General features: G+C 40.0%; 1 protein-coding gene across 1 annotated transcript; it reads right to left on the bottom strand.

Moving 5' to 3' along the window:
* Positions 1 to 26,865, bottom strand: UPF3A (UPF3A regulator of nonsense mediated mRNA decay). Its single transcript, XM_061997995.1, has 11 exons — positions 26,855 to 26,865; positions 26,198 to 26,468; positions 24,712 to 24,818; positions 16,247 to 16,353; positions 13,954 to 14,052; positions 13,747 to 13,857; positions 10,333 to 10,388; positions 10,083 to 10,241; positions 8,428 to 8,588; positions 4,988 to 5,282; positions 1 to 879 (listed from the first exon to the last, which is right to left on the bottom strand). Exons 1-11 carry the CDS (start codon positions 26,863 to 26,865, stop codon positions 706 to 708), a joined length of 1,551 nt encoding a protein of 516 aa, XP_061853979.1. The 3' UTR covers positions 1 to 705.
* Between the last annotated feature and the right edge of the window lie 235 nt (positions 26,866 to 27,100).

Raw genomic sequence — 27,100 nt, 5'->3', positions numbered from 1 at the left:
AATCTATTAAAACGTAAAAGGCAAAAGTGGCTCAGGAAATGACAAAACTCTCTAACCACGCGCTTGTAGCTTCACTAACACTTGCCCGACGCTATCGTTGGTTGACAAACAATGTAAACACAATGAGGTACAGATACCAACAGACATGTCTCACAACTGTGCAAACTGTGGGCCTCATCCTGCAAAAGCTCCTGGCTCCGGAGCCTCCCATCCCAGGGCTGGTCCCACCCAGTGCCTACAGCAGCTCCCCGTGGGCGCTTGCAGGAAGGGGTCCTGTAACTCTCGTGTCATGCACCAACTATATTTAAAGTGCCTCAGATTTCAAACTGATGCAAATCCATGTTTCGTTTTGTTAGACTTGAAAAGGTGAAATAGCTTCTGAAAAGTCTCACAGAAACAGTCCTTTAAAACTATCAGAGGATTTCTGTTTCAAAGTGAATCTGATAAAGTATCGAACTGCTTTTAAATTAGGCAAATAGTGTTTGTGCTGCTTTTTGTAACAAAGCAACAATATTCTTTGCTGTAAGACACTTTATACATCTCCAGTCAGTCTTCCCTTTATTTTACAGACAGTAAGAGGCAGAGCTATTACAATCTTGTCGGTGCAATTGCCTGTGGAGCTCTGAAGCAGCTCTATGGATTTTTTGTTTTGTGATGACACTGAATCTTAAGTTCATCCCTTGCAAGTCTTTCCTCCAGTTTGTGTTATTCTGCTTCTTCGCTCTTCTCAGAACCACCTCCAGCTGAATTATCTGCCTCATATTTTTTATCAAGGGCTTCTTCAAAGGATTTCCCACTGCAGTCGTAGGCCTTACTTGTAGATCCCGTATAGGTTCGAATGCGAGCTCCTGGCTGGTACAACTGCATGGCCGGGCGATCCTGGAAGGGAGGAGATGTGGTTAACACTCCAAGGAACCTGTGTGGGATACACACGTGTGATTCTGAAGTGATGAATGTTTGTGAAGAAAGTAGATTGTGTGTTAAATTGCTTTACATTTCTTATGACTCGGGGAAAAAAAATGGAGTGTAATGACAATTTACCGAGTACTTAATATCTGTCTTGTTTGTAACACTATTCTTGGGAGCCAGGCATTTTAAATAAACAAAGCAAGCTGTGAAAATGAAAGATCCTTGGCTACATCTGATGTAAGCAAGGAAAAAATACTGCAGACCATTATCAAACACAATATTCCATGGAAAACTCTAGAAGATGTTGCCACCTTCACTAACATCCACCGAGAAGAGCACTTGCTGCTCTGCAGATAAATGCCCAGTATCAAATATAAGCATAAAGAAATAAGACACACCAGAGAGCAGTTTAGCAGGTAACGGCTGGAAAACCATCCTCAAATCATCAATCATGACCCACAATTTAAACATGGAACGCACATTTGAATTACACATAGCAAACCACAATTGCACAGTTACTGCTCCACTTTGTCTTGCCCTCGAGACTGAGTAGGAGAGGAGGGGAATTCACCTGCTGGTAATGAACAAAGCAAGTACAATTTGAGCACGTGCAGGCTTTGTGAGTGAGGGAACCAAACAGGCACATGCTGATCCCATCGCTGGAAAATGGAAGGAGCCAGTTTACAAGGAAATGACACCTCAAACTTGCAAATGGTGATGTTCCATAGCTCTTGAAAGCACTTTGTATTCTTGACATTTCATAGAATCATAGAATCAATCACAGAATTGTTACAGTTGGAAAAGACCTTTAAGATCATCGAGTCCAACCAGTCACCTCACACTGTCAAGCCAGTAATAAAACACACTTTTTAGAAACTCTGTTTAGGAAGTCTTTTCATAGTAAGAGTATTTTATTCTCACAAATACCAATTTTTAATGTTATGAGGCATCTCATTCACCAAAATCTGAACATTTTGACCAAATTCTTGCATTGAGTTTAACAAACGAAATTCAACCACCCTGTTTTAAAAACAGTGGCAGAGCACTGAAATAGTCCCACAGCAAAGGATTCTTTACAATTTGAAGTAGTTTTATTCTTTTGTCCTTTCATTCATTCATTTTTCTTACTCCCAACCTGCATTTTCCCTTTTGCTTTATTTTTTCTTTACCTTTGCCTTTTTCACTGCACTTTTTTTCTCCATCTCTTTAAACCAGATGTTGAGTCCCTATGGGGCCACACAACTGGATCTCTTCCAGTTAGTGCTCTGTAGTGTGGTATGAAGTGTGTCACATACATCTTTCTGCACCACGAGCAACGATGTAAAACTGGATCATCCTCTGACAGGCACTGCTCATTGCAAAATTTATGATAAAGGGTCCAAACGACTTTCCATGTCACAGACTCTGTACCTCACAGTTTGCTGGAAGGTAGCACAACTGTTATTGACATCACAAATTTCCCGTTTCCTAAATAATTCTTGCAAACTTCAGAAAGAAGCTCAATCTCTGCCTAAAAGCTTGTGTCAGCATCGTTAATTCCATAGGTGAGCTGGAAAACTCAGCCTCTAACACTTATGTATGTGACAAATACTGTGAGGAAAAAAAAATGTCACCACATTGCCAAAAAAGCCCCTTTACTGATATAGAATCACTGAATCTCAAGGGCTGGAAGGGACCTTTAGAGATCATCTAGTCCAACCCCCCTGCCAGTGAAGGGCCACCTAGAGTAAGTCACACAGGAACTCGTTCAGGTGGGTTTTGAATGTCTCCAGTGAATGGAGACTCAACTTACTGCTTATTTTGTTTAGGGAACAAATCTAGCATTTGAAGTGTGGACTAACCCAGAGACTCAGTGAGCTACCAGATGTGCAATAGGAAGACATAAAAAGGAGATTTTTTTTTTAGGGCTTTGTCCTGGTTTAGCAAGGAGCTTGGTAACAGGGGGAGCGGGTTGCAGTGAAGACCCTCCCCCGGCTCCTAGGTTCAGACCCACCTCCGGCCCGGCTGGGCCAATCTGGCGCCTCTGCGATCACTATTTAGGGGACGGGAATTTGAAATGCGAGTCGGGAGGTGGAGAGTGATACAAGATGGAGGCCACCACGCGGACCCTTCAGCCAGAGAAGGAGGAAAGAACGAGAAGCAGTAGACCGGAGACCCCTCTGCAAGCCGTGGCGAGAATACAAGCTGTGCCCCTGAAACCTATGGAGATTCGTGGCAAGACTGAGAGCCACCAACAGCTCCGTGTGGGTGAGCCCGGACGGGCGAGGGACTGTGTGGGGAGACGGCCATGGCCCAGGCCGTGTTGGAGAGCCTGCGCGCCGCAGAGCAGCCCCACACGAGAGGCAGAGAGGAGCTGCAGCCTTTGGAATAAGTGGGCATCGGAGCAGCCCGTGCAAGTCTGCCATGCTTGTGAGTTACCCCACGGACTTGCAGGGAGGACTGGTGTGGAGTTCACCCGTCCTGAGGAGGGACAAACGGCAGAAGCTCTCGGAAACCGACTGACTGAACCCCCCACTGCCTGCCGCCCCGAACCGTTCAGGGGGGGGCAAGGTAAAAACACCGGGATCAGGGCTCTGAACCCGGGAAGAGGGGAGGGGTGGCAAGAAGGTGTTCTTAAAAAGGCTGGTTGGACTCTCCATTGATGTATTACTCTGGGTTGTTTCATTTTGGTTATGTTTTGGTTGATTTTGCATTAAATTATTTTCTGTTTTCTTCCCCAAAACCGAGTAGCCTGGTCTGTTTTGTCCTGAACCTTAAGCGGCAATTAAGCCCTCCCTGCCCTCGAGCAATCCTCAGCCTCTTCGGTACTCGAGGCTAATCGTGGCCTTTGTTCCCTGATGGGCCTAAACCCCGACAGGCTTGAAAAAAGGCTCTCAAGACCCATCATCCAGTTCCAAGGCTGTAGGTTACTTCAAGAGATTTCAAGAGCAGAATGGCAAGCACGAGAAAAAAGGTTTTTCCCATCTTCCCATTTCGGAACTTGCCATTTTTCTGATGGTTCTACATCTTTGAGCCACTGGTGTGTGTGGGAAGTAACTAATGTGTATACACGGATCAACCTCACCCATGCTGCCCATCTGACCTTGAATTGCAAGCAGGAACCTCCAGGACTGCTGTGTTTGCACAAGCTGACTCCCTCCACATGCATAGCGAATCCATCTGGACTCGGCCTACACACCCTCCGTGCACACTCACTCTGCACATGACCAGTTCACTCCTTGTCAGTCTCAGCCCACATCACACATCAGTCACTCGGTTCAAAAGAAGAGTATTATAGGCAGAATAAATTTCTACACAAAGCAGTGTTTCGGTCATCTTTTGTGGACAGTCTAGGATCAGGAGGGGAGAGAATGAGGGTGACATGGAGAGCAACCTCCTGAAAAGACCCTGGCAGATCCATGAAATCAGATAGACTGAGAAAAATGATGGCCACGTCTCTGGGAGACAATAAGGGACGGCTCTACTACACTCCCTGCAACAGACCCCGCTTGCGCTGCTTTTGCACCTGCTCCTGCCTTGACGACCATGAAGATACTTTGCTCTCACCAAAGGACAGCCTTTTTCTACTGGCAAGCACACAATACTGAAGGATTCGCACATTCACACCCTTTAAATACAATAGTCTCTGAATTGGCTATTTATTTCTCCACCAAGCAATGCCAGGACAATCCCTAACATAATTATGTGATGGGTTAATAGAAGTACATCTGTAAAAGACTACCATGCCACAGTTTTTAAATTTCATTACAGATCAGAACTGTAACAATTTTGCATATGCTCATAAAACACAAGGCTTCCAAGAATAGAGTTCTAAAAATGCTAGGGTTGAAAGGAAGACAGAAAGTATTCTCTGCATTGTAAATATGAATGAGCAGACTTGTAAGCTTAACTTAGGTGAACTGCTGTTGTCCTCTGACAACAATAGAAAGAGTTCTGAGTTTTTCTGAAAATGAAATAAAGATTTGCTTTTTTTTTTTTTAATTACAAAAGCATCTTTATGCTGAGTTTGCAAAAGGAAAACCTGTGATCTTGAAGCACATTTAACTAATGAAAGATTATCGTAAATGAATAAAAGAACCTTATTTCTTATGCGCTCCTTTTTGGATGCCATGTCATCACACTTGTCCTCTTTACCCAGTTTGTCTACTGCCTCCACTGTGAAGCTGTAGTTGTAGTTCCCTTTCTTTCCTCTGTCTTGGTTGTAGCCTTTCCCCCATTTCAGCTCTTCTTCATTCCTTCTCACAAACTTGTCAAACTCATAGTGAGTTCTATGCTTTCTGCCATCATCCAATCGATACCTTTGTCTTTCAGGCTCTTTTTCTCGAAATCTTCTCTCCGTATCTCTTTGCTCTTTGTCACTATCATTTTGTGACCTATGAGTATGTACAAAAAGAAAGAAAGTCCAAGCAATTAACAGTAAAAAAAAAAGTTGCTGAAGGACACAATACAAAGTGTTCCTTTGATTTCAACAGTATTTAAATCAATTTTATAGCAAAGCTGTTTTCTTCTCATTAAAAAGCAGTTATGTACAATTTTGCTGAATGTCTCACCCCTGTGTGCCTGGCCCTTGACCACACATTCAGTTCACAACAGCAGACAAATGTTTGCAAGCAAAATCAGGCTTCTGTGCAACTGTTGTGCTTCAACTTTTACCTCTCTTGGCAATCCTGTAAGTAGTTCCCCAATACTCTTCGACAAACACATATTGCATGATTAGGGTTTGTGGCCTGTTCTTGAGGTGACTGATGTGTATGAGTATTCTCTTGCATGGGAACACTCAGAGCCAGAAGGAACTGTGCAGGTATCACACATCACTTTGTAAAGTCTTATGACTTAACAAAAATATGTCACTGACACTGCAACTTGCAGAAGGCATTTGTGAAAAGGAATACCGATGTTCCAGGCTTTTGTTACGTCTCTAAGTAATTTAGCTTACCTTTTGCCTATTTTATTTAGGCAGATCACTGCCATAACACAACAGGGCACTTACTAAGTGTTTATGCTATAAAGACTACTTAAGTTTGCAACATTGTTGCCCGTCTGATAAAATTCTCATATCTCTTATTTGTTTCACTGTTCCTGTTAGGCATGCAGGTGTCACGCTGCAAATAATGAAGAAGGATTACTAAATAGATTGAACTTTAAAAGGAGCAAATACAGGCAGTTTCTTTTTATATATTACATATGTATAAATACAACTGAAACAAGAAAGTTGTGTTTGACAGTCTGCTCACGATTTTGGGAACCAGTCAGAATCAGAGGGGATGGAGATTTTCTAACGGTGTGGTGATCAAACAGTGATATGCTCCTCATTTAGAACAGTTTAATAACAATAAAAGTGCACCTTTCTGTACCTTTCTTTTTAAACAACCAAACTGTGGAAACGGTGTCTGCCATGAACCTGGGCACTGGTGGGGCTGCCAAAGCAGGGGACTCATCTCAGGATGAGCTGGAGATCAGCAACAAAGCCTGAATGGCAGCTAAGTTATTCATCATTTTGCAAGACTGTGCTTGAGCAACACATGCCCCAAGTAGAAGCAGTGTTCCAGCTGTCACAGACACCTGAATCAGCGGCACTGATGGAGATACTGTACTTTCAGCACAGATACATATATATAAAATACTGTATCAGCTCTCAAGGGGTATGTGGCTCTAGTTTGTTTTGCTTCACATTTAATACACTGTTCTAAACACTAACTCTAAGCCCTAGCACGACCTTCCGAAAAGCCAGAAGGACACATCTTGATTAGAGCAGCTTTCTAAAATTCAGTCACACTAAACCGGCAGGTAAGAGTGGAAACTGGTGGGGTAAGCAATTACAAAGTGTAAGTAGAAGAGAAAGTTACAGAGCCAGAAAAAGAGGAAGCAGAAATGAATGGAAGTAGAGGGAATGGAAGCAAACTTGTGTCTGGTACAGTTTCAAATCCATACATGACCATGTACACTCAAGCACAGACTGAGGTTTTAATTTGAGGTAGGAAGCTTTTGCTACTGAGCCTTAAAACATGCTTTCAAACAGGCAACTCAGTTTCCTGTGTGTAGAGTTGGGAGTTACAGTTTGTCACCGATTTCTAAGTCTGTGATAAAGTCATTCCTACTTTTGATTTTCGATCCAACAGAAATAGCCCATAGCTTGCTACCTACCCACACCTACTAATAATCACAATGAAACGAGCACTTGGAAAGACAAGGTAACACTTACTGTACCTGCACAGCCAAAAGGATTCTGTTTTACACCTGGAAAATCTACATTAATGCCTTATTAAACTCACAGGAGTTAATTTCAATAGTAAAATTAATTTAATTAGTTAATTAAAAAATTAATTAATTAGTTAATTTGCAATAGTAAAAACGTTACATGGTACCACAAAAAGGTTAATACATAATAAGCCTTCTAAGCAAAACAACTGACTTGCTCCTTCAAGTGTTTTTCTGTTGACCTTGTTCTGTTTCCTTTGTTGAAGAATACCAACAAGTCTTTTCAATTTCCATTAGAGAACAGGAAAAGGAATGTTTCAGCATAAATTCAATATATTGAAACACTGGGCCTATGTTTGAAGCCCTTGTCAGAGATAAAAAACAGATGAATATTGTGTGTAGGATATTATTGGTGAACAATTTCTTCAATTAGCAAATTCAGTGGGTTTATTTTCCAGTGTTCAAAGTTTCTTTATTTTCTGTTTGCCAGTAGGAGAACATTTGAAGCTCCCACACACTTTTCATAAAAATCAAGAACTTATGTGGACAAAGGTTAAATTTAAACTACTCAGAATAGGCAAGTATCCTGCAAGGCTCCTAGAACACAATCCCAACCTTTTTCTAATACTTTACATGTAAGACTTGAGGTAACTTATTTAAATGCTCAAGCTTGTCCCTACGTACTGTGAAATACTTTTGAGAGCTAGGCTGAAAAAGCTCACTGAAGAATAAAGTATTACTTATCTCAGCAGCACATTATTCTTAGTTATATATCTTACATATCATACAGGTGCACCCTGCTTGCGAGGAGACACATGTTCCAAAGGATAAAAGAGAGAACCCACTGTTGAAAACATTTGTAAGGCATTTCCAGGCTACAGCAGTAATAGAACTGAGCTATACCTCTTGATCCTGCTATTACATATGTGATACAGAAGGTGGTGGGAGACAGAGATAGCCTTCTGCCTGTATCTACCATAAGGCTATTATTCACACCTTAACTACTGTGGCATTGTGCCACTTACCAAACAAGTTTATACGGTTACTGTAGCAAAACCAAGTGTGAAGGAAAAGTGAGGCACCCAGGCCAATTTACTCTCTGACATCAGTAATGGACAGGGGGCCTTACCTGAGCTCTTGATGGGGAACAGGTAAAATAACAATGAAACTCTGAATGACTTTTCATGCAGCAACCTTTCCAATCTGGGATTTCAAAACATTTCATAAATAACCAATTGCGCCAACTAATACTGTTGTCAGGTCAGTAAGCTCTTATAAAACACCTTTTACAAAACAGACAGTAAGATAAATATTACTTACTTTTCCTTAAGTTCTTTCAGTGAACCCTCCAAAGTTTTGTACTTTGTACTCCCCGATCCAGGTGATTTATCCCATTTGTTTTCCTCAACGTCAACTTCTTCACCTTTTTCTTTGTGCTTTTCACTAGCCAGCTCATCTCCTTTCTCAGGCTTCTTGAGAAGCTAAGAGATATTTGTTTGTATTAAGATGTATTTTTTTTCCTCTATTGTAATAGACATTTTAACAATGTATTAAATATATGAGTAATCTATTAAGGCTGAAGGTATCTTATTTAAATGCTAGGATCGTATTTTACAAAGTTATTTAAAAAGGAGCTGTTCACTTTTGTTAAGGAGTGACAGTCATTAACAGGCATTCAACTTCATACTTTTAAATATGCTGAGGATACTGGAGAAAGCACTTACTTATTCTTCTCTCCCGAGTTTTTACATACAAAGACATAATCATAGTCTATAGTTTCTTAGAAATCATGTAACAGACCTCAAAGTTATTGCCAATAAAATAAGTAGAACTTCTACAATACTACAGAGGGCAGGATTAATACTTTACTCCTTGAAATAATACATGTAAAATGCTTAACATATGATCTACTTGGGATAGATTGGCATTTAGAAGTAAGTGCTTAGTATAAATACTCCCTGACACAAATACAGACTAAGGAAAAAAACATATTAGCAGAAAAGATCACATTACATTTTCACCTTGGAGATTAAGACTTCCAAGAAGTCTATTCCTTTCACAACAAATAACACACAAAGGGCTTGAGCAGTGTCTTTATAGAAGGAAAAAACAAAATACTTCTTTAACATTTCAGGAATAAGTAGAATATGTCATCAATATTTTAATTCCACCACATTTTCTGAAATGAGCACAGGTTATTCTCCAGTATTTAAAACTTATCTATAATGTTTCTCTCAGGTAATATTCTCCTTTTCTTTCGGAGAGAGAACTAGCTTTCAAGGTCACATCACCACAGATAGGTCATAAATACTGGGGTTTTTTTGGAAGATCAATTTTGGGTAACATGCTTTAGGGATACATCCTCTTTCTTCTGAACTTCTAGTGTTTTTCTTTATGCTTGGATACGAAAAATCTGTAAATCGCCCTCAGAACTTACTATTTTTATACATCTAGATGAAGGAAACTGTTGTCCAGGAAGAGAAAAGACGGATACAGCTCTGTGGTTTCTCCTCGCCTCAAGATCTGGAGTGAATCTGCATGTCCTTGCATTATAGTACAGACTTTTGTAACAAATTACTATTAAAATACATCAGTTCTGATTGTAAACACAAAAAACTTTCCACACTTGTGGCTAGATGAAGACTTACATGACAGAAAGTATTAGAGCCATACTTGCAATAACTTCCTGACATGTAGGTACAGAACTATTGGGCTCTGTCATGTTATGTTGGCAGAGAATTCAGCAGTGTTGTATAAGGCTACGTGAGTTATCTGCCATAACTGCATCAGCACATCATTGTACTCAAGGCAATTAGTCATACTTTCAAAAGACACTACTGAGTCAAAGCCCTATGTTATTTTGCCTTCCAGTGAAAACTTGTTTGCTATCTCCACACTGTACTGTAGTACACTAAATAAATACTGAGATACCAAAGGAACTTCTGCATAACTTCAGCTTTTTTTCATTAGGGTACCTTGATCCTTATTTCTTTCTCAGAAATTTTCTTTTGCTTCTCCACTTCTTTCCTTTTACGTCTTTCCTCTTCCCTGCGCTTCCTCTTCTCCTCCTCCCGCAGACGTTTCTTCTCCAATTCTCTCCGCCTTCGTTCTTCTCTTTTCTCTTCTCGTATTCTCTGGAGAGTTCAAAATGATTAATTGTCAATTGTCCAAAGGAAAACCACGTGAAACAGAAATGTTGAACTTCAGGCAAAAGTCTGAACGTACCTGCTTTTCTAATTTTCTATTTTTAATATATTCCAAAAGGGGTGTTGTTCTTCTAGCTAAAACACAAAAAATTTGTGATATAGTGTTCAACTCCTAAAATATGTATACTTATTTCTTTACTTTAGTACTAACCCTCTTTTTCTAGCTTTATCTGCAAGGGAGCTACATTAAGAAACCTCTTTGTTTTACACATTTTTGAAGGCATTCCCATCATTCTGCTTTAGAAACGCTTTTGTTGCTTTTTTTGCTGCAGGGTTAGAAAACATGTTTCACAGTTATTCAGTGTTTAATTTAAAATTGCATCTTTTCAGTTCAAGAGAATGGGTTTCTTCTCTTGCTCTTCAAATGGTTATTTAATCAAAAAGGAAAGGAATGTATTCAAAATCTATCCCTATTTTTTAATTCTGTACATCAAAACCTAGCTATATTGCTGTCCATATGCAGCCCATATTACTGTAATCTCACACGGCACTTCTCAATCCCAGACTTCAAACGTACACAATGAAGGAAACATTTTCATTCTCATACAACATTTCCATTTAACTACCATTAAGCATTCACCTCTCTGTGGGGAAAATGGGATGAGTAAGGGGTAAGTCCTCTGTCCCAGGTTACAGAGCAAAGTATCAGCAGATTCAATAAAACTCTTGGTTCCCAAATAACAAATAAAAGTGCCTCATCTACTGGACCACACAGCCATTCTTATGTTACAGAGCTGCCTCCTCACTCTGAAATCTAGCCTAAGCCATCTGCCTGAACCATTCCCAAATTCTACAAAAACTTGGGGGAAAATAATCAAACTCTGTATCAGGTATAGTACTCATGACTATCAGTATTGAATTCAAATTTGAATTCATGTACTTAAGAGCTGTGAGCAGTTACAACAAATTTTGTCAGGTTTAGATGTCCCAGGATACTAGAAATTGCTCTACAGTCATGAATTCTTCCGCAAACCAGAAGAAAAAAATCACTATTGGAATCCATGGCAGGATTTGGAAGCAAAAAGAAAAGAATTTAAGAAAAAAAGGAAGGGAAAAAAAAGTTTCCATCAAATTTAAAATGGCATAGCCAAAACCTAGACACAATTCATATCCCCAAAGCAAATGAAAGTTTCTCTCTTCAGAGTGTGAATATCCTGGGGGTAACCCATTTCTAATGATAAAACCTTGTTATGCGAATGGGAAGGCTTCATAGGAGTCAGTGTTTATTTTTAGCAAATATCAATGGTCCGAAGCAATAACCAAAAGATTGCTGATTTGAGATCTTCCTCCCTCTCTGTTTAGATTTCCCACACTGCTGCCTTCCTTCCACTTACCCATCATTCTTGACAAATTTTAGGTCCCCAGCACTCCCCCTATCAGTATCTCCCATCTGCAGCTCTGCCTTTCTCTGGCTCGCCTAAGTTTCCCTGTCTGAGCAGTGTCTGCCTCTGGGCACTTCCACGTGCTGAAAGTGGTCACGTGTTGTAACCGGAGGGTCTGGGGAAAGGATAAACTGCACTTCAAGTCCAGAACTTGACTGTAGTCATGATTGAGGCTGTGGTACAAGAGGTTTAAGCAGAAATTACAACTTGAAGTCTAAGGGTCAAAGGCAGTGGCAAAAAAGGAGGTGGGCAAAAAATACTGTTTATCAAACCTGAATGTCACTCAGCTTATTTATGGGTCTTACTGCAAATAAAATTCTAAGAGGTTTTTTCTTAAAATGTTTAAGAAATTGTAAAATAAAACAAATTAGAAAATGAAGACCTGTGTTAGTAATAACTTTTCTGTTGTACCTTGCTCTCCACAAACAAGCCAGCAGAACGAGCTTATCCTGTTACAGAGAAAATGTGTTTTATCTCTCTGCCACACTCAAAGTGAGGAGTCAATGCACCTAATGTGAGTCATAAAACATCTTGGTTTGCAGGAACACTACCTGAAGAAATGCTCAGAATGTGAGGCTCAATTCTGCCAATTAAGTCCTGGGCATGTCTTTCATTGACTTCAGTAGGAGTAACACCTTTGAAACTGCACATACAACTAAACTCTTACATAATTTTGCTATAAACATGCTATCCACTGAAGTAATTGATACCAATGGCCACGGTTTTGAATAGCAGAAAAACAAAGCAACTAACTTGATTTCCTGTGATTTAACTGAAACAAAACATTAAAGCTCCTGAAGCTGCCTTCACTCAATATCATTACTCAGAAATCTGCAACTCTCAAAATGAAATAATGGAAAGAATTTTCATTGATAAAAGTATTTTCAAGTTAATCTTTCTTGAAATTGAAAACTTTTTGTATATTGCAAATTAGAAAATTCAGTTGCTATTCTGTTGTCAAATACTAGGGAAGATTAGAGGTAAACAAAAACTGTTGGGGAACATCCCTATCTAGAAGAGCAAAACCCAAGTTTTATTGAAAATAGAATTATGTAAATGTCCATACTTCCAACATCTCCATTTCCTCTAAATTGCTTAAGTTCCAAGTCTCTCCAGTGAACTCTCAAACAGCAGTAACATGCAACAGGACAAGAGGAAGGCCTCAAGTTGCACATGGGGAGGTTTAGATTGGATATTTAGAAACATTTCTTCAGTGAGTTATCAAGCATTGGAATAGGATGCCCAGAGAAGTACTTGAGTCACCATCCCTGGAGATACAAGACATGAAATACATGTAGATGTGGTGCTTAGGGACATGGTTTAGTCGTGGCCATGGCAGTGTTAGGTTTATCGCCGGACTCAATGACCTTAAAGAGCTTTTTCAGTCTAAATGATTCTATGATTCTATTCTATGACTTTAATCAAAAGAGACAGGTACTTTTACACTCTAAAGAATAAATAGCAAAGGTTGCTTTTTTTTCCTATTGGATTGTCACACCTAGGGAAAGAGGAAGTGTTCTGCATGTTGTCACTTAGAGATACAGCACATCAATATTCCATGACATCCTGAAAGCTGCAGTGACAATTTCAGTGATGACCTTACTAGAAATTTCCCCCAAGACTGTGAAAGTCACGCTGCATGCATACAGAAAACAAGGTGTTGTCTTACTTTCAAAGTTTTTGTAGAATCCTGATTGTGAGAACAAAGAGAGATCATTTCACGTTTCTCGATAAATACAGCTAGTATCAGGGATCAATTGTTAAGCATTTGGCTATTTTAACTTTTTAAAAGTAATCTTACATCTATTAACAAATCGAAAGTCGTAAGAACCTATTCCTGAAGTCACTGTGCACATAAAATTTCCAGTAAAGTCCAGTGATTCCATGCCTAGAGACTTCAAAGAATAGGTGGGGCCACTACTTGGCTGCAGAACAAAAATTTAGCTGCAATCATCTCAATCGCTAAGACTGAACAGGTCAGCTCTTGCAAGTAATACCATAAAGATACAAAAATAAGATACACAACAATAAGCAAATTCAAGAAAACAGACCAATGAGTTCCCTTGTTTTGGCCTCAATCTCTCCCAAAAGAATCTCAGGATTGGCACAGATTTTCTCTTCGTCAGCACAATAACTCTCTAAAAATTTCCTATATTCTGGATCTGTGAAGAAAAAAAAAATGAATGATGTTAATACTTTGCAATGTGTGACACAAATGGAATCTACTTTCCACTGCGACGCCAAGAAAACATGTTTACCATCTTCAATGCTCCCGGCTTTGGCATCTTTCTTCTTCAGCTTCTTTTTTGAAATCTTCTGGAACGGAGCAAATTCAACCACCGCAGGATACTCCAACCCTTAAAAGACATCAATGCTTAATTTTCTGAGGGGAGAAACATTCCCTGCCTTCACATAAGATTTATACAACTCTTGAAACTTATGTTGGGCAGTCTCATTTGAAATCAAAGGAGGATGTTTCTATAATCCCATCCTGAACTTCTAACGAAAAATTACACGTGGCAGTATTTTAGATTTAAAACAAAATACATTTCCACTTTAATTATAAACAGAAACATTTTTGGACATGCTAAGAAAGATGGCCAAAATGAAGATGACTGCTGCTGCACAAGAAAATTCTCGCATTATCATTTATAATTGCCTTTTAACTCTTTACAGATACACATTGGTTAGAAACATACAGAAAATCTCAGCCTGACAAGTGATCTGTACTACTGGTAAATGAATGTGAAACAATTGAGTTGCTTCTGTAAAGTTTCGTTGCCAAAAAGCTTAAAAAAGAAACAAATGCTTGGTAACATGCAACAATAAAGCATACAATCTTCTTTCAGTACCAAAACTCAGCATATAGAACTGTGCACAACTTTTCCTCTGTTTATGAGGGACTGTGTTTACTGGCATGGCAGTTTTTGTTTCAAATTCTGCCCGCTTGCAGCAGGTTCAAGGTGACACGTTCCTCAAGTCCCCTGAAAACCTGGCTTAAACCTGTGAAAGCATTTGTTAGCCTTATCAAATCTGGAAATCCTGGTTTTAAATTTAGCCTTACAAATGCAATGCCACCAAAAGCCTCACCAGAGGGCACCTATGATCAAAAATTGTGCTCTTTATTTGAATATAGACCATGCCAAACTGGCCAGCTTTGTCAAACTCAGTTTTGGCAGGTACAGAACGTTCTGGCTTCAGTCCAACATTTAACTGAAGAACAGGCTTCATTTAAGCAAAGTGAATTCTTGGCAGAATCACAAAAATATTTGCTTTCTTTTTTTTCATCTAAAATACCCAGAATTTGAAATCTGGGAACCCCACACTGTGAGGAATGTGTTGTTCTCCATTTCTAGGAAAATCCATCCAAATTTGAGTAAGTTAGAGGCCTATAAAATACAATGGGTAGGAAATCACAGAATCTTAAGGGTTGGAAGGGACCTCAAAAGATCACCTAGTCCAACCCCCTGCCCTAGCAGGATCACCTAGAGTAGGTCACACAGGAACTCATCCAGGTGGGTTTTGAATGTCTCCAGAAAAAGGAGACTCCATAACCCACCTGGGCAGCCTGTGCCAGTGCTCCATCACCCTCACAGTGAGGAAGTTTTCCTTATGTTTCTTTGGACTCTCTTAGATTCCAGCTTGTACCTGTTGTTCTTTGTCCCATCATTGGAGATCACTGAGAACAGCGTGGCTCCATCCTCCTGACACTCACCCTTTACTTATTTGTAAAGATTACAAAGAGCTTCTTTAGAGATCAACCCCCACCACAAGTGTGCACAGGACTACTTTCCTGGGACTTCTGCAACACTGAAATTACAGAACAGCAATTTCTAACCAAGAAACCTACAAAGCTATGTCTGTTTTATATACCCCACGCAATTTTTTACAGATGATATGAGTGAATGAGGCAAGGAACTGCTAAAAGGAACCCACCATTTCTTGGCTATGGCAACTTCATGCTACTGTAGGTGACCTGGATTTATCCACATCTACATTAAGAGATTTTCTTTACTGTTGGGCAAACCTTTGCAGACTGAATATTTTAGAGCTGCCAACCAATTTTGCTGCTCCTTTTCATGGAAATCAACTCAAGGTGTCCGCAAATGCTCTAAAAATCAAGTTGTACGTATCTCAAAGTGGGCAACCGAGATAACAAAGTCGAGTACTTCGTCTTGCTTTTTCAAAATAAGAATGTGGCACGACGTTATCTCATTGAAACACACTGAAGATGTAATGATTCATGCTTGCAATGTGTCCAGTTACTGTTGTGATGAATTGCGAAGCTTGGATGAGATAGTGATCTTAATAGCATCTTGATAGTGTATTGCTTAAGGTCCAAGGATGTAGATAAAGCCTGCACACCACACAGACAAGCAAGATTGCATGGAAAAATGTATTTTGCGCTTTCTTAAGTACTACATTTTGGTGTGTTTTTATGTAACTACTGTATATTGAGAAAAAAAGCAAAAATAGCAAAAATTAAGTAAATGAATGTTCTAAAATGGTCTACGTATATATACACACTAAAGATCTTAGAAATAGTCCAACCTTTATTATCAATGAAGACATAACCATCAAAGCGATCTCGAAAAAGGAGGATGTCCTCAGGATTTCTAAAGTTAATGTACGCTCTCGAGTAGAGATGAGGATAAAGGCTGCAACAACAAACATTTTTTTTTCTGTTACTTACTGTTCTGTTCAGAATTAGGAAAAAAAAAATCTCAAACTAGGAAAGAGTACACTGGAATTCTCATCTTCTTGGAGAAATGGTTACATAAAGACACACAAAGTATTTACGTATGCATATCTCATTATATATTTGACAAAAACTGAGTCTCTGGATGCAACAGTGAATTCATTCTGAACTGAGACAAGTATTTCTAGTTTGCTTGTCTCCCTAAATTGCAGAACAAATGCTCCCATTGTGCAGGATATAATCATTAAGTCTAATATTTCATGATTTAAGAGTTAGGAGTAATATATTTGAAGAGATTTCCACCTTTAAGAAAGATTAAATAACCTGATAATTGGCAAGATAACCCACCAAGTTATATACAAATAAATAAACCCCATCTAACGTACATAAGTATCAATATATCTGCAATGCCTAGTTGTGAAAAACAAACTGTGAAAATCCTAAGTATTTCTCGCCAAAGAAAATAATTTTAATACCTCAAGAATTTACTGGCATAGATCCCACTCCAAGGGTGCATGTTTAACATGCTTGATAAAAACCTCAGGGTTGGCACACCGCTAACCATAATGAAACTAAGGTATTTTAATGAATTAACACCCATCAGACAAGTTATTGAGTCACAGCATCTATGTGCCTTAAACCCCTGCAACTGTGATACAAAAGTTTGCCTTAAAATGCCTTTACTCCAGGTTTTTGAATGCATCTGAACACAACCCCCTAATTTTAAACTATTTATGTTCATAATACTATTGCCACTCATGGCCTATCTTGACAAACTCACCACCAGAAGTAGGACACAATACACAAACACAGAGCTGCAATTGTATTTCAATCTCATAGCTATTTCAGAATCTGATTTTACAGTGAGTGAGAAAGAGCAAAAATATGGGTTGGATCACAGGATCCAAACGTGTGGAAGCTTAAAACAACACAGTTACTACAAAGAGTTTTTTCTTTTTCAAATGTCAATCCATAAGGATAGAAGGTGACCATGAACATCAGTGCTGCCAATAACTAACCAATGATTTTGTAAACCCACCAAATTTGTTTGATACTGGAGACAGGAGAAATGTTTAAAAAGAACACTAAGAGGTTTTTTTCTGTCTTTTGCAAATACCAACTATGGAGTGTTTCTACAGCATGCAGGGGATAAACCTTCTAAGGCTAAGGAAGAGCTATTTCATCCATATGTACCCATTATATTTTGATATTCTAGGATGGGAATAGCACTGAGTGAACTGTAAGCAGGAACACCCCAAAAATGGCTATTCCATTGACGTGGCTATTCCATTGACACAAAGTAGTACTGAAAGATGCTACAGGCATGGCATGCTTCCTCCTTCACCACAGCTTATAGAGATGTCACACAGCTAGGGATTGTTTGCAAGCAACCACTAGACAGTTTGATCAAATGAGCATGGTCACAACACAACTCAAGCTTATCTCAGTGCTGGAGTTACCACCAAGATGCAAAGCAGATGAAAGAAACCAGCTTCTTTCCCATTGGTTTCAAAGTGAAAAGAAACATTTTCTACAAATACATACAGTTTGTTTTGCTTTGTTTTCTTTTAAAAAGGCCTAAAGAAAAGTGTATGTAAAGGAGGATGTTTTATTGTGGCAATCTATAGCTGTACTGGAAGAAACGTCTCTGTGCTGCCTAATGGCTGGAACTGTGAGAAAGTCTCTTTGGTAATTTGTGGCTCCCAAGAACAAGTAAACTTTCTTCTCTGTCACATGACCAGGACTATTCTTCCGTTTCATCTTCTTTGATGTTTAAATTAAATGAGGCCTGATACTGGAGACTGATGTGATTATACACTTGATGTGCCTAAGATGCACAAGACACAATCAGGAATCTTGAGGGAGCAATATTTTTCAGCCCAGTTGTTATTCTCCAAGATGGAGAAACTGAGTTTCAGTTCCTAGTCTAAGCAACTGTTTCAGTGGTTTACCGATCTTCAGTTTTTGTAAAATACTAAAGACTTTCTGTAGACCAAAGACTGGGATTCAGACAAGTGTCCAAGCTACTACATTTTTCTGGCACTTCCTCTCTGTCTCATTGCACAGCAATCTCCTTCATTGTATCATTGGAATTTTTCTTTTTTCTGCAGTAATCACACAACCATCATGAAAGGAAACTGAAATTACAAAGACTTATTCCTTGTTTCCTTTAGTTTGTACATCAGTGCCATCTGTTTCATCTGCTTTGGCAACACAATCTTTTCGTCGAATACAACACAATATTTTTATAACATTTTCAGGTTAGGGTTATCAGAGTAAGTGTCTTTTGAAACAGAGAAACATTTGATGTAGTTATTAAGCATTTATTAGTAAAAAACCTCCCTGAGTCTGAAATGTATAACCAGGACTCCGGAAAGTAGATGTAGAATTTACCTTGCAAATAAGGGATCCAATGTTGTTGCTATACAATATTATCATCTCCAAGAACTTCATTCATGTCAGCAAAAACACATAAAAATCTCAAAGCATGCTTGTGCACAGTAGCACCACAAAATAGGACTGTCTGTTCACTATTGTTGCTCTGTACCAGGGTAAAAGGTTGTAGAAACATGGCTATGCAATGCTTAGCAATTACAGGAGCCTTCTCTCATAAAGCCACTTCTACAAAGAACTGGCTCTCATATATATTCAAGTTAGCTGCTTAGTGTAAAAAAGCCTGATCACCAAGTGTCCCTGCCTTAGGCTTCTTACCCAGCAAAGTATGCAGTATACATAAAAAAAGCATAACATTCCCTCAGAAAGTAGGAAGCTAACTACATCTAGTAAATGGGAAATGCTTAGCACTGGGCCTGCATGCAAAATACCTCTTACTCTGGGTCTCAGATACTTGACCTCCAATTGCTGCACCCCACCCTGGATTCCCTCTTCATCCATCCACTGAGAACTCACCAGCATTGCTGTGCAGCAAAGAATGCATGGGGCTTCACAAGGCCACAGGCACTCTGTGTCTAATAATCTCTCCTAGAAAGAAACACTCCTCTACCTTTGTACTTTGTATTCAGCAGCTATTGGATAAAATACAGTTTTTGCTCTTCAGGATTTTTTGCCTTCCAGCTGAGGCCTACAGAAGGACCACTGGACTCTGTGTCCTTTTTTTCTCAAATACCTACTCACATAGATTTCATTCAGAATTTGAAATTCAGTTTTGAGGTTGCATGGTTAATTTTATAACCAGACAGCTGGTTCTATTTTGCCATATGCTTGCTGTCTACAGTGCTGCTTTCCATCTGTATGTCCTGGACAGATGCACTGCACATGATGTTGGCATATCTAGGATACCACTTAGAGTAATCTCTATGGAAATAAACCAGCTGAGTCTGACTATACAGATTTCTTCAGTACGACACACTGTTTCTTTGTTTTCTGCTGTGCATCCAAGTGTATTAAATTTATGTGTATCTCTAGACTACTTAATCTATCATCTCTTACTTTTATATCAATTTTGATAGCAAACACATTCCAATAGTTTACTTCTTCTAGCAAGAAGCTTTAAACAGAATTGTGCAAAAAGACTGATCTTCAGGGAAGCAATTTTTAATAGTTATCTACAATATAAACAGCAACATGTAAACTATAAAAACAGCCATCACATCTTAGTAAAGATACTTATCAACTTACCAATCATGGCGTGCATATAAATGTATGTATTTTTATGCATATATATTTATACATCTAAATCTTAGAGTGTTAAACTCCTCCAACCATTCATATATTACATAATAATTTCTGATCAAATAGATAACTCATCATCTACATGCTCATGCCAAGCTAAAATACAATGGCCTTCATTCTCTTGTCTCTCACTTTCTGTGGTCATTCACATAGTGGATGGAACTGGCATAATTTTAAACTTAAGTAGCCTTTCCTTTTTACAGATATAGATGAGCACAATTTGCCTGTCAGGGAGAAGCAGAAACACTAAGCAGTTATGATGGCAGACTGTCACTTTTTCCATGCAGAACACAGTAGTGGTGGTTCTCTCGAAGCTCTGAAGGTGCTGTCCTTTCAAAGAGGTAGTTCCCAGGTTGTGTGCTGCCACCCTACAGCATTAATGCTATTTGCCCACAATAATCCTGAGTAAAATGTTGGCAAGCAGCCATAGGAAAAGGAGGAGTGCTGTTTGCAACAAGCTTGATCCCTGTCTGTGATATGTGGCATGGCATGGACTATTTGACTGGCTTCCACAGCAAAGCTTCTCTTCAGATCTCTTTACTTTTATATCACAAGACTAATGAGTCCTATCACTCAGCAGCCAGTGCCAGTGCCAAGGGATGACCCAAATCCGGCAGGGCCAGAGCTCAATCACTTGACTCAGGTTTCAGAAGACTGAAAAGTGTTTACATGCAGACAGGAATATCTGGAAAAAACAGTTAATATTTGGAGTCTGAGAAGAAGACAGACTCTCGGGAAGCCAAAGTCTTTATTATCAGCTACAGATAGCGTGCCTATCCAACAAACATCCCTGAAGGCCATAAAATCAGTCACAGAAACAGTGTTTTGTTTGTACTTTGATGTCAATGTACAAGAGAGAATAAATGTAATACAGTGAATCAGATGAAATTGAAAAAATAAATGAAACACAGTGCAACAGTTACTTTCTGAAATGATTTTACTGAAATGGATGCAACTGGAAAAGTGATATAAATTAATGACATTAATAAATGATATTTTAAGACATTTTCTAACTTACCTACAATAGGGCATTGTAAATTTAAAGATAACCTTTAGACTGCAAAACCAGAAACTGGAATCAATGTGCATGTCTTGTTTATTTGTCCTCTAGAATGAGGTGACCTTGGAAGTAAAAATGTGGGGACAGCTGTAATGAGGCTTTGCTAGTCCTCTATCCAATAGCTACTAGTAGAGGATACTTATAGAGAAAGTTTATTAAAAAGGGGAAACTAGACACATTGGCACTTCACCTAGTATATTGTTTCAGCTACTTGCAGCCTAGAGACTTCATAATACAGAGCTTGCATTCTTGTGTTTAATAGATCTTTGCAAACAAATGTTTGTCTAAATAACTACTCCTGAACTGTTTTCAACCTCCATCACTTTGGCATCAACTTCTAAAACACGCTATTACAGTTTAACAGAGTGTTTTGTGAAAAGGAGTCTGCACTTCACAGTTGAAGAAATTTCAATGAGCTCTTAGAATCTTCTCATTAGATCCAGAGTTACAAAGGATGGGATTAAACTGAAAAATAAGAGCTCTTCAGGCAAATTTATCTGCTTCTGCATCAAAATATTTGCATGCCCCTTTCCCTTTCCAAAAAAACCCAGGTCCTCTTCACCAAGTAGCTTCTCCAAATCACTCTCGTTAGAAAGGATGAAATTTATTTTTAATCTTCCCATGTTTTTATTATCATTGAATTCTCCAGATTGGTTGCCACCATGCACACAGTACAGGATCTAGAAAAAATGACAGGGCAATGTAGAGAGAATATGACCACCTTGTTCTGAGGCTCCTCCTGTGACAGTGTGTGAACATGTGAAGAGGTAATCAAAACCAGATGTACATGAGTGTGTGTCAGTATTCAAACAAAGAAGGTCAAGGTGGCAAAGTGATCCTGGCAAGGTGATCCTAGGTCAGTCAAAGAACAAACAGGCAGCCAAGCCAATACTCCTTGGCAGCACTAGAGCTAAATGCCAATTTAAACTGTGTAGAAAGAACCTGTAGCAAATAAATCTTGTGAAGATAAACCCATTCTGAAAAAAACATCCTATTTTGTAGGAAATCATACATTTTAAGCAGCAAGGTGAAAAAAAAAGTGTATACAAAACAGTTGACGCTGAAAAATTCAAACTTTCGTGCAAACATTGTTTTCTAGAGAGTTCAAATTTGTGAAGGAAGAGAGAACATGAATCCAAAACTCCTGAGGAAGAGAATTTTTTTCTCCCAGATCATTATTTTATTACAGGGCTCACACACAAAACTCAGGGAAATTGACAATCCAAGAAACACATATCAGAGGCATCAAGTGCTCAAAAAAAAATAGAAATGTGTATTCTTTATTTGCTGTGTTTGTAGCAAAACGATGTAAGATAAAGGTTTTCTTCAAACATTATTTTTCGTTACCAAGATCTGCTCTTCAAGTCAAATGAATTTTTGAAGACCTTAGCATTTCCTCATCCCTTCATCAGAATGAGCTCCTGTGCCAGTCTGACAAACTTAAATACATTCACAGATGTTGTGTCCCTAGCTTTAAATAAAGTACATGATGAATAACACAGCACAAGAGAAAAGCCACAAGATCTTCCAGCAGTAACTTGACATGGATGCCAGATTTTTGAATAATTCAAATTTTATCACATGAAAGTAGAGTGCAAAATGAAACTATGTTTCAAATGTTGTCAGTCCCTTCTCCTTTCTAAGAGGGCTGACTCCCTAAATTCTTATGCCAACAACTGTTCTAGAAAATAAAAATTGAAATTTTTTAACTGTTTGCTGGCATTTGTGCAGCTAAACACATTGAAGGCAGAGACACTGTTCCTCAGAGAATTTTTGGTTTGCCTTTGATATTCTCCTCTTATCAAATGAGCAGCTGGGACAGAAGCCTTAAAGAGACTCATTTGGGAATACAGGTGACAGAGTTCAGAAGAAAATGTAAGTAACTACAAAGACTTTCAATCAGACTAAACTCTCCTCTTTCCTAATTTCATATCCTTTGTGGTTCTGCCAGAAAAGCAGAATCACCTACTATTTAGTTGCTGCACATATGAACTGTTTAGGTCAGGCAAATTCCATAAAATTTCACTAAATAGACATTTGTTCCATTTCAACTGTGGAACTGATTCAAAGAGAACCTACGTAGCCAGAGTTAATCAGCTAGCTGGTGTAGACTAAGTAAAATTTTATGATGCTTAATGCTAAGGCTATATATAGTGACACCACTTAATTTAGGATGCCCAGTAATTAATAGCTTAACTGTGTAAGTCTGAACTGCTTTGTATAAACAATGTGTGCCCTGCTAACGACTGTATCCCTAAAGAGGAGCTAGAGACTGGTAAGGAAGATCCTGCCCCAGAAGGTGCTGGCAGGCTGGATATTTGCCCAAGAAGTATAAAGTTAGCAGAGATCTGGAGTAATTGGGGAAAGGTAAAGGCAGGAGGGGAAGATTGAGACCACTGACTCAGTTCAAGACAAAAAACAACCTGTCCCCAGCCTTTAAGGAGCATGTGTGCTAATTCACATAGCAAGTGAGGCTAATTTAAATAGAACTAACCAACAGCAGAATGATAATTACTAACCAATGAAGTGGGTCTTTACTCAAAAAGTAACAGGAGAAATACATTGAAGTTCTTTTGTGTGGTGCGCTAGCTTTGTGGAACTGCCACCTGGCACACGAAACAAATAAATAATCCTGGTTCTGTGTGTAAGATGAACTCATTGCATATCGGGTACTGAATCCCACTTGTGGGCTAACAGTGGTAAGATGTGACAGCATTCTTTCAAATCAAACCAGCCTAGGAACCAGACCATCCCAAAAGTAATCTTCTGCAAACAGTTAGGAAACTGTTAGGAATCTGCTCTGAGTAGGGTCAACCATAACTTTAAAAACTGGCCAACAATACACATCTCTCTCTGTAGGTAACGGAAAGAATCTGGTGCCTGTGAAGGATGATTCGTCACACACTAAGACAGGGTAAGATGGGCAAGATGGACCTTACACTTTAGTTTTTCAGGGCACATGCAGATATAGCATAGAGGGTATTTTGTTTACTTTAATGGTCAAGTTCCTTCTCTTCTGGAAATTGCTTTGTTCAAAAGGGAATTGTATTTTACCACCGTGATATGAGTAGATTATATAAATATACTAGCAATTCTGATTTATTTTAAACAAACCACTATTTCTTTTTTTCTTTTGTCTTGAATGAGACAAAAATGAATAAAACTGGATTATCTGAAAAGCTGTATGAAATAAATATAAAAACATGTAAGTAAATAAAGAAATCAAGCTCAAATGGCACTCGCCAAAAAAACTTACATGATAGGTTGAATCTTTCTCACAGACAATAAACAGTCTGTTGCATTTTACCAATTAAAGTTAAAAGAAACATCAAGATTTCAAATCAAATTACGTCTTATTCATCCACACACACAAAAAATCTTTTAAAATGACCAGTTTAAAAGAAAAGGAATGCTTTGTCTCTGCATATGTATCCAGCTATTTTAAGTAACTAACAAAACTAACAATAAGGGTTCAAGAGAAAAAAAAAGAATGATTTGGTATGACCAAAATACTTTAATTGGGTTTTAAGCACCTTAAAACCTACCTAAACAGCTCATCCTCACCTTGGATCAGCAGTGCAAAACTCAAAATAATCATGGGCAGGTAGAGGATGTAGCTGTTCCTCCAGTTGCTCCTTAGTTAGACAAGGAGGAAGCCGTCGAATAACTACCTGCAATATATAAAAGAAAGCAGAGATTTATCTTTTGATCTAAATACTGTAGAAAGAGATGAAATGAATCCTATTACTTCACTTTAAAAGCACTTCATCAAACTGTGAACTCAGCCTCCTAGTGATTTATCTTCTTGTGCTTGCTGACAGATGGAAGAATTTCTCTGTCTCTTCTAACATTGTAAAATGGTAGGGTAACTGAAATATTCTGATGAAGAGATTGAGAACCACTTTAATTTAGCCAGACACAGAAGACCCCCTAAGGCATCTCCAGTCTTTGGAAAGCCCATACAGGAGCAGTTTTTCTGGCAGGACCTGCAGCCCGTGGAGAGGAGCTCACATGGGAACGTTTGGTCTGAAGGACTGCAGTCCATGGAGGAGACTCACACCGCAGCAGTTCATGAACGCCCCTGCTGGAGCAGTTCATGAAAGACTGTATCCCATGGCAGGGACCTCACAATGGAGTGGGGGAAAGAGTGTGAGGAGGAAGGAGCAGCAGAGAGAGGCTATGTTCTGTGTACAACCACCATTCCCCATCCTCCTGCACTGCTTTGGGTCAGGGGAGCTAGAGACTAGGAAGGAAGGAAGGAGGGTGGGAAAGTGTTTTAATCTTGCCATTCTACTCTTACTTTCAAAAATTAGCAATAAATTAATTTTCTCCAAGTTACATCTGTTTGGCCCATGACAGCACTTTGTAAGCAATCTCCCTGTCTTTACCTCAACCTATGAGTTTTTTTCATCTTACTTTCTCCCCTTCTCCCCACGAGGAAGGGGTGAGAGAAGAGCTAGCTGGAGGTCTGGTGGACAGCCACCCACCCAAAGCCAACCCACCACTCAGGTGAACCTGCCAATAATAAAGGCCAGGAAACCATAACAGAAACCTTTGGGACTGAGCGATGCCAGCATGTAAAGCAGTAAAATGGCCATCAAGCTTTAAACAATCTATTTCTTGCAAATATCTGAACTTCTGTTACAGTGATTTGTCAGTGCTTTCCAATGTAAGGAATGGGAATCAATAAAATCTCATGGTACTCTATAGAAGCACTCTTTTAACAGCGCTCAATTAAAGCCAGGGAGAGAGAAGAGCTCTTGTCCTTGCAGGAGCTGGTTTGCCATGGCAATAGCCAACGTTGATTCCTGAAGAATTACAAGGTGAAAAGGCAAGCAAATGTGCACCGCCTGCCTGGCCCAAACCCGTCCCTGCAAACTTCCCTTGATGCCGAGGCATCTCCCCGCAGCAGGACCGCTCTCGGCCGCGCCGCCGGCCCCGCCGCCCCCTCGCCCCGTTCCGCTCCCCGCCGCCGCTCTCACCGCCTCAGGCGCCACCCCCGCCCCTGCCGCCCCCCCACCCGCCCTCGGCGGCGCTCGCGCCCCCTCACTTTGCTCAGAGCCGTTTTTTTCTCATCTCGCTGTTTAACCGGCGCCGGCGGCGGTGGCGGCAGCGGGGAGGAAGGGGAAGGTGGCAGAGGGTTTGACGGAGCGTCCGGGTCGCGCCGCGGCGACTCCCGCCTCAGCGGGATGTCCATGGGCCACTTCTCGCGGCCGCCGCCGCACCGCATCAGCCCCGGCGCGGCCTCCCGCTCCGACCGCATGCAGCAGCCGCCGCCGCTGCCCGCAGCCGGGCGGAAGCCTCGCGAGAAGTGGCCGTTGCTGTGGCAGAACCTCGCGAGGCTTCAGTTGGGGGTGAGCCGCGCTCCGCTGCCCCAGACCGCCAGCGGTTGTGCCTGGGAAAGGAACGTTGCCACTGCTATTGCCACCTCTGTCTTCCCTGACGGGAACCCCCGAGGGCCCCCAGTGTGCCAGCAGGGAGGACAGAGAAATTCGCCCATTTGTAGCCGTGGCTGCTGAGGCCAGAGCCTTTGTCAAACTGTGGTAGATGTCTGGCATCTGATTTATATCAACGAATAAGACATTCAGAAGGACAGATAAATGGTCATAATCCATTCCCTGGCATTACCAAGTCCCTGGGGAGGTCCACGAATGACAAGAACAACGTAGGAAAGACCTATCAATACAGCTTCAGCCTAACCTCTCACGTGCAAGGCATCGCTGGATTGAGACTCCCTCCCAGGGCAAACAGGTCCCTGAGGTGGGACTGGTCTGGAAGTAAGTACCCATGAACCACATCAGGGCTTATTCAATCCTAGACTGCAATCAACAAATTTTGTGATGTCTAGAGCCAAAAAGTTTCCTGAAACTCATAGGTGAGTTGCAATGTCTCCCACTGCTTCTCCGGGGCTTGACAGAGCAAACTGACTTAAGGGCATGTCATGAGTGGACCA

This window comes from Colius striatus, chromosome 1 (genome assembly GCF_028858725.1).
Source record: "Colius striatus isolate bColStr4 chromosome 1, bColStr4.1.hap1, whole genome shotgun sequence".
Classification (NCBI taxonomy): domain Eukaryota; kingdom Metazoa; phylum Chordata; class Aves; order Coliiformes; family Coliidae; genus Colius; species Colius striatus.
This window is presented reverse-complemented; position numbering and strand designations above follow the sequence as displayed.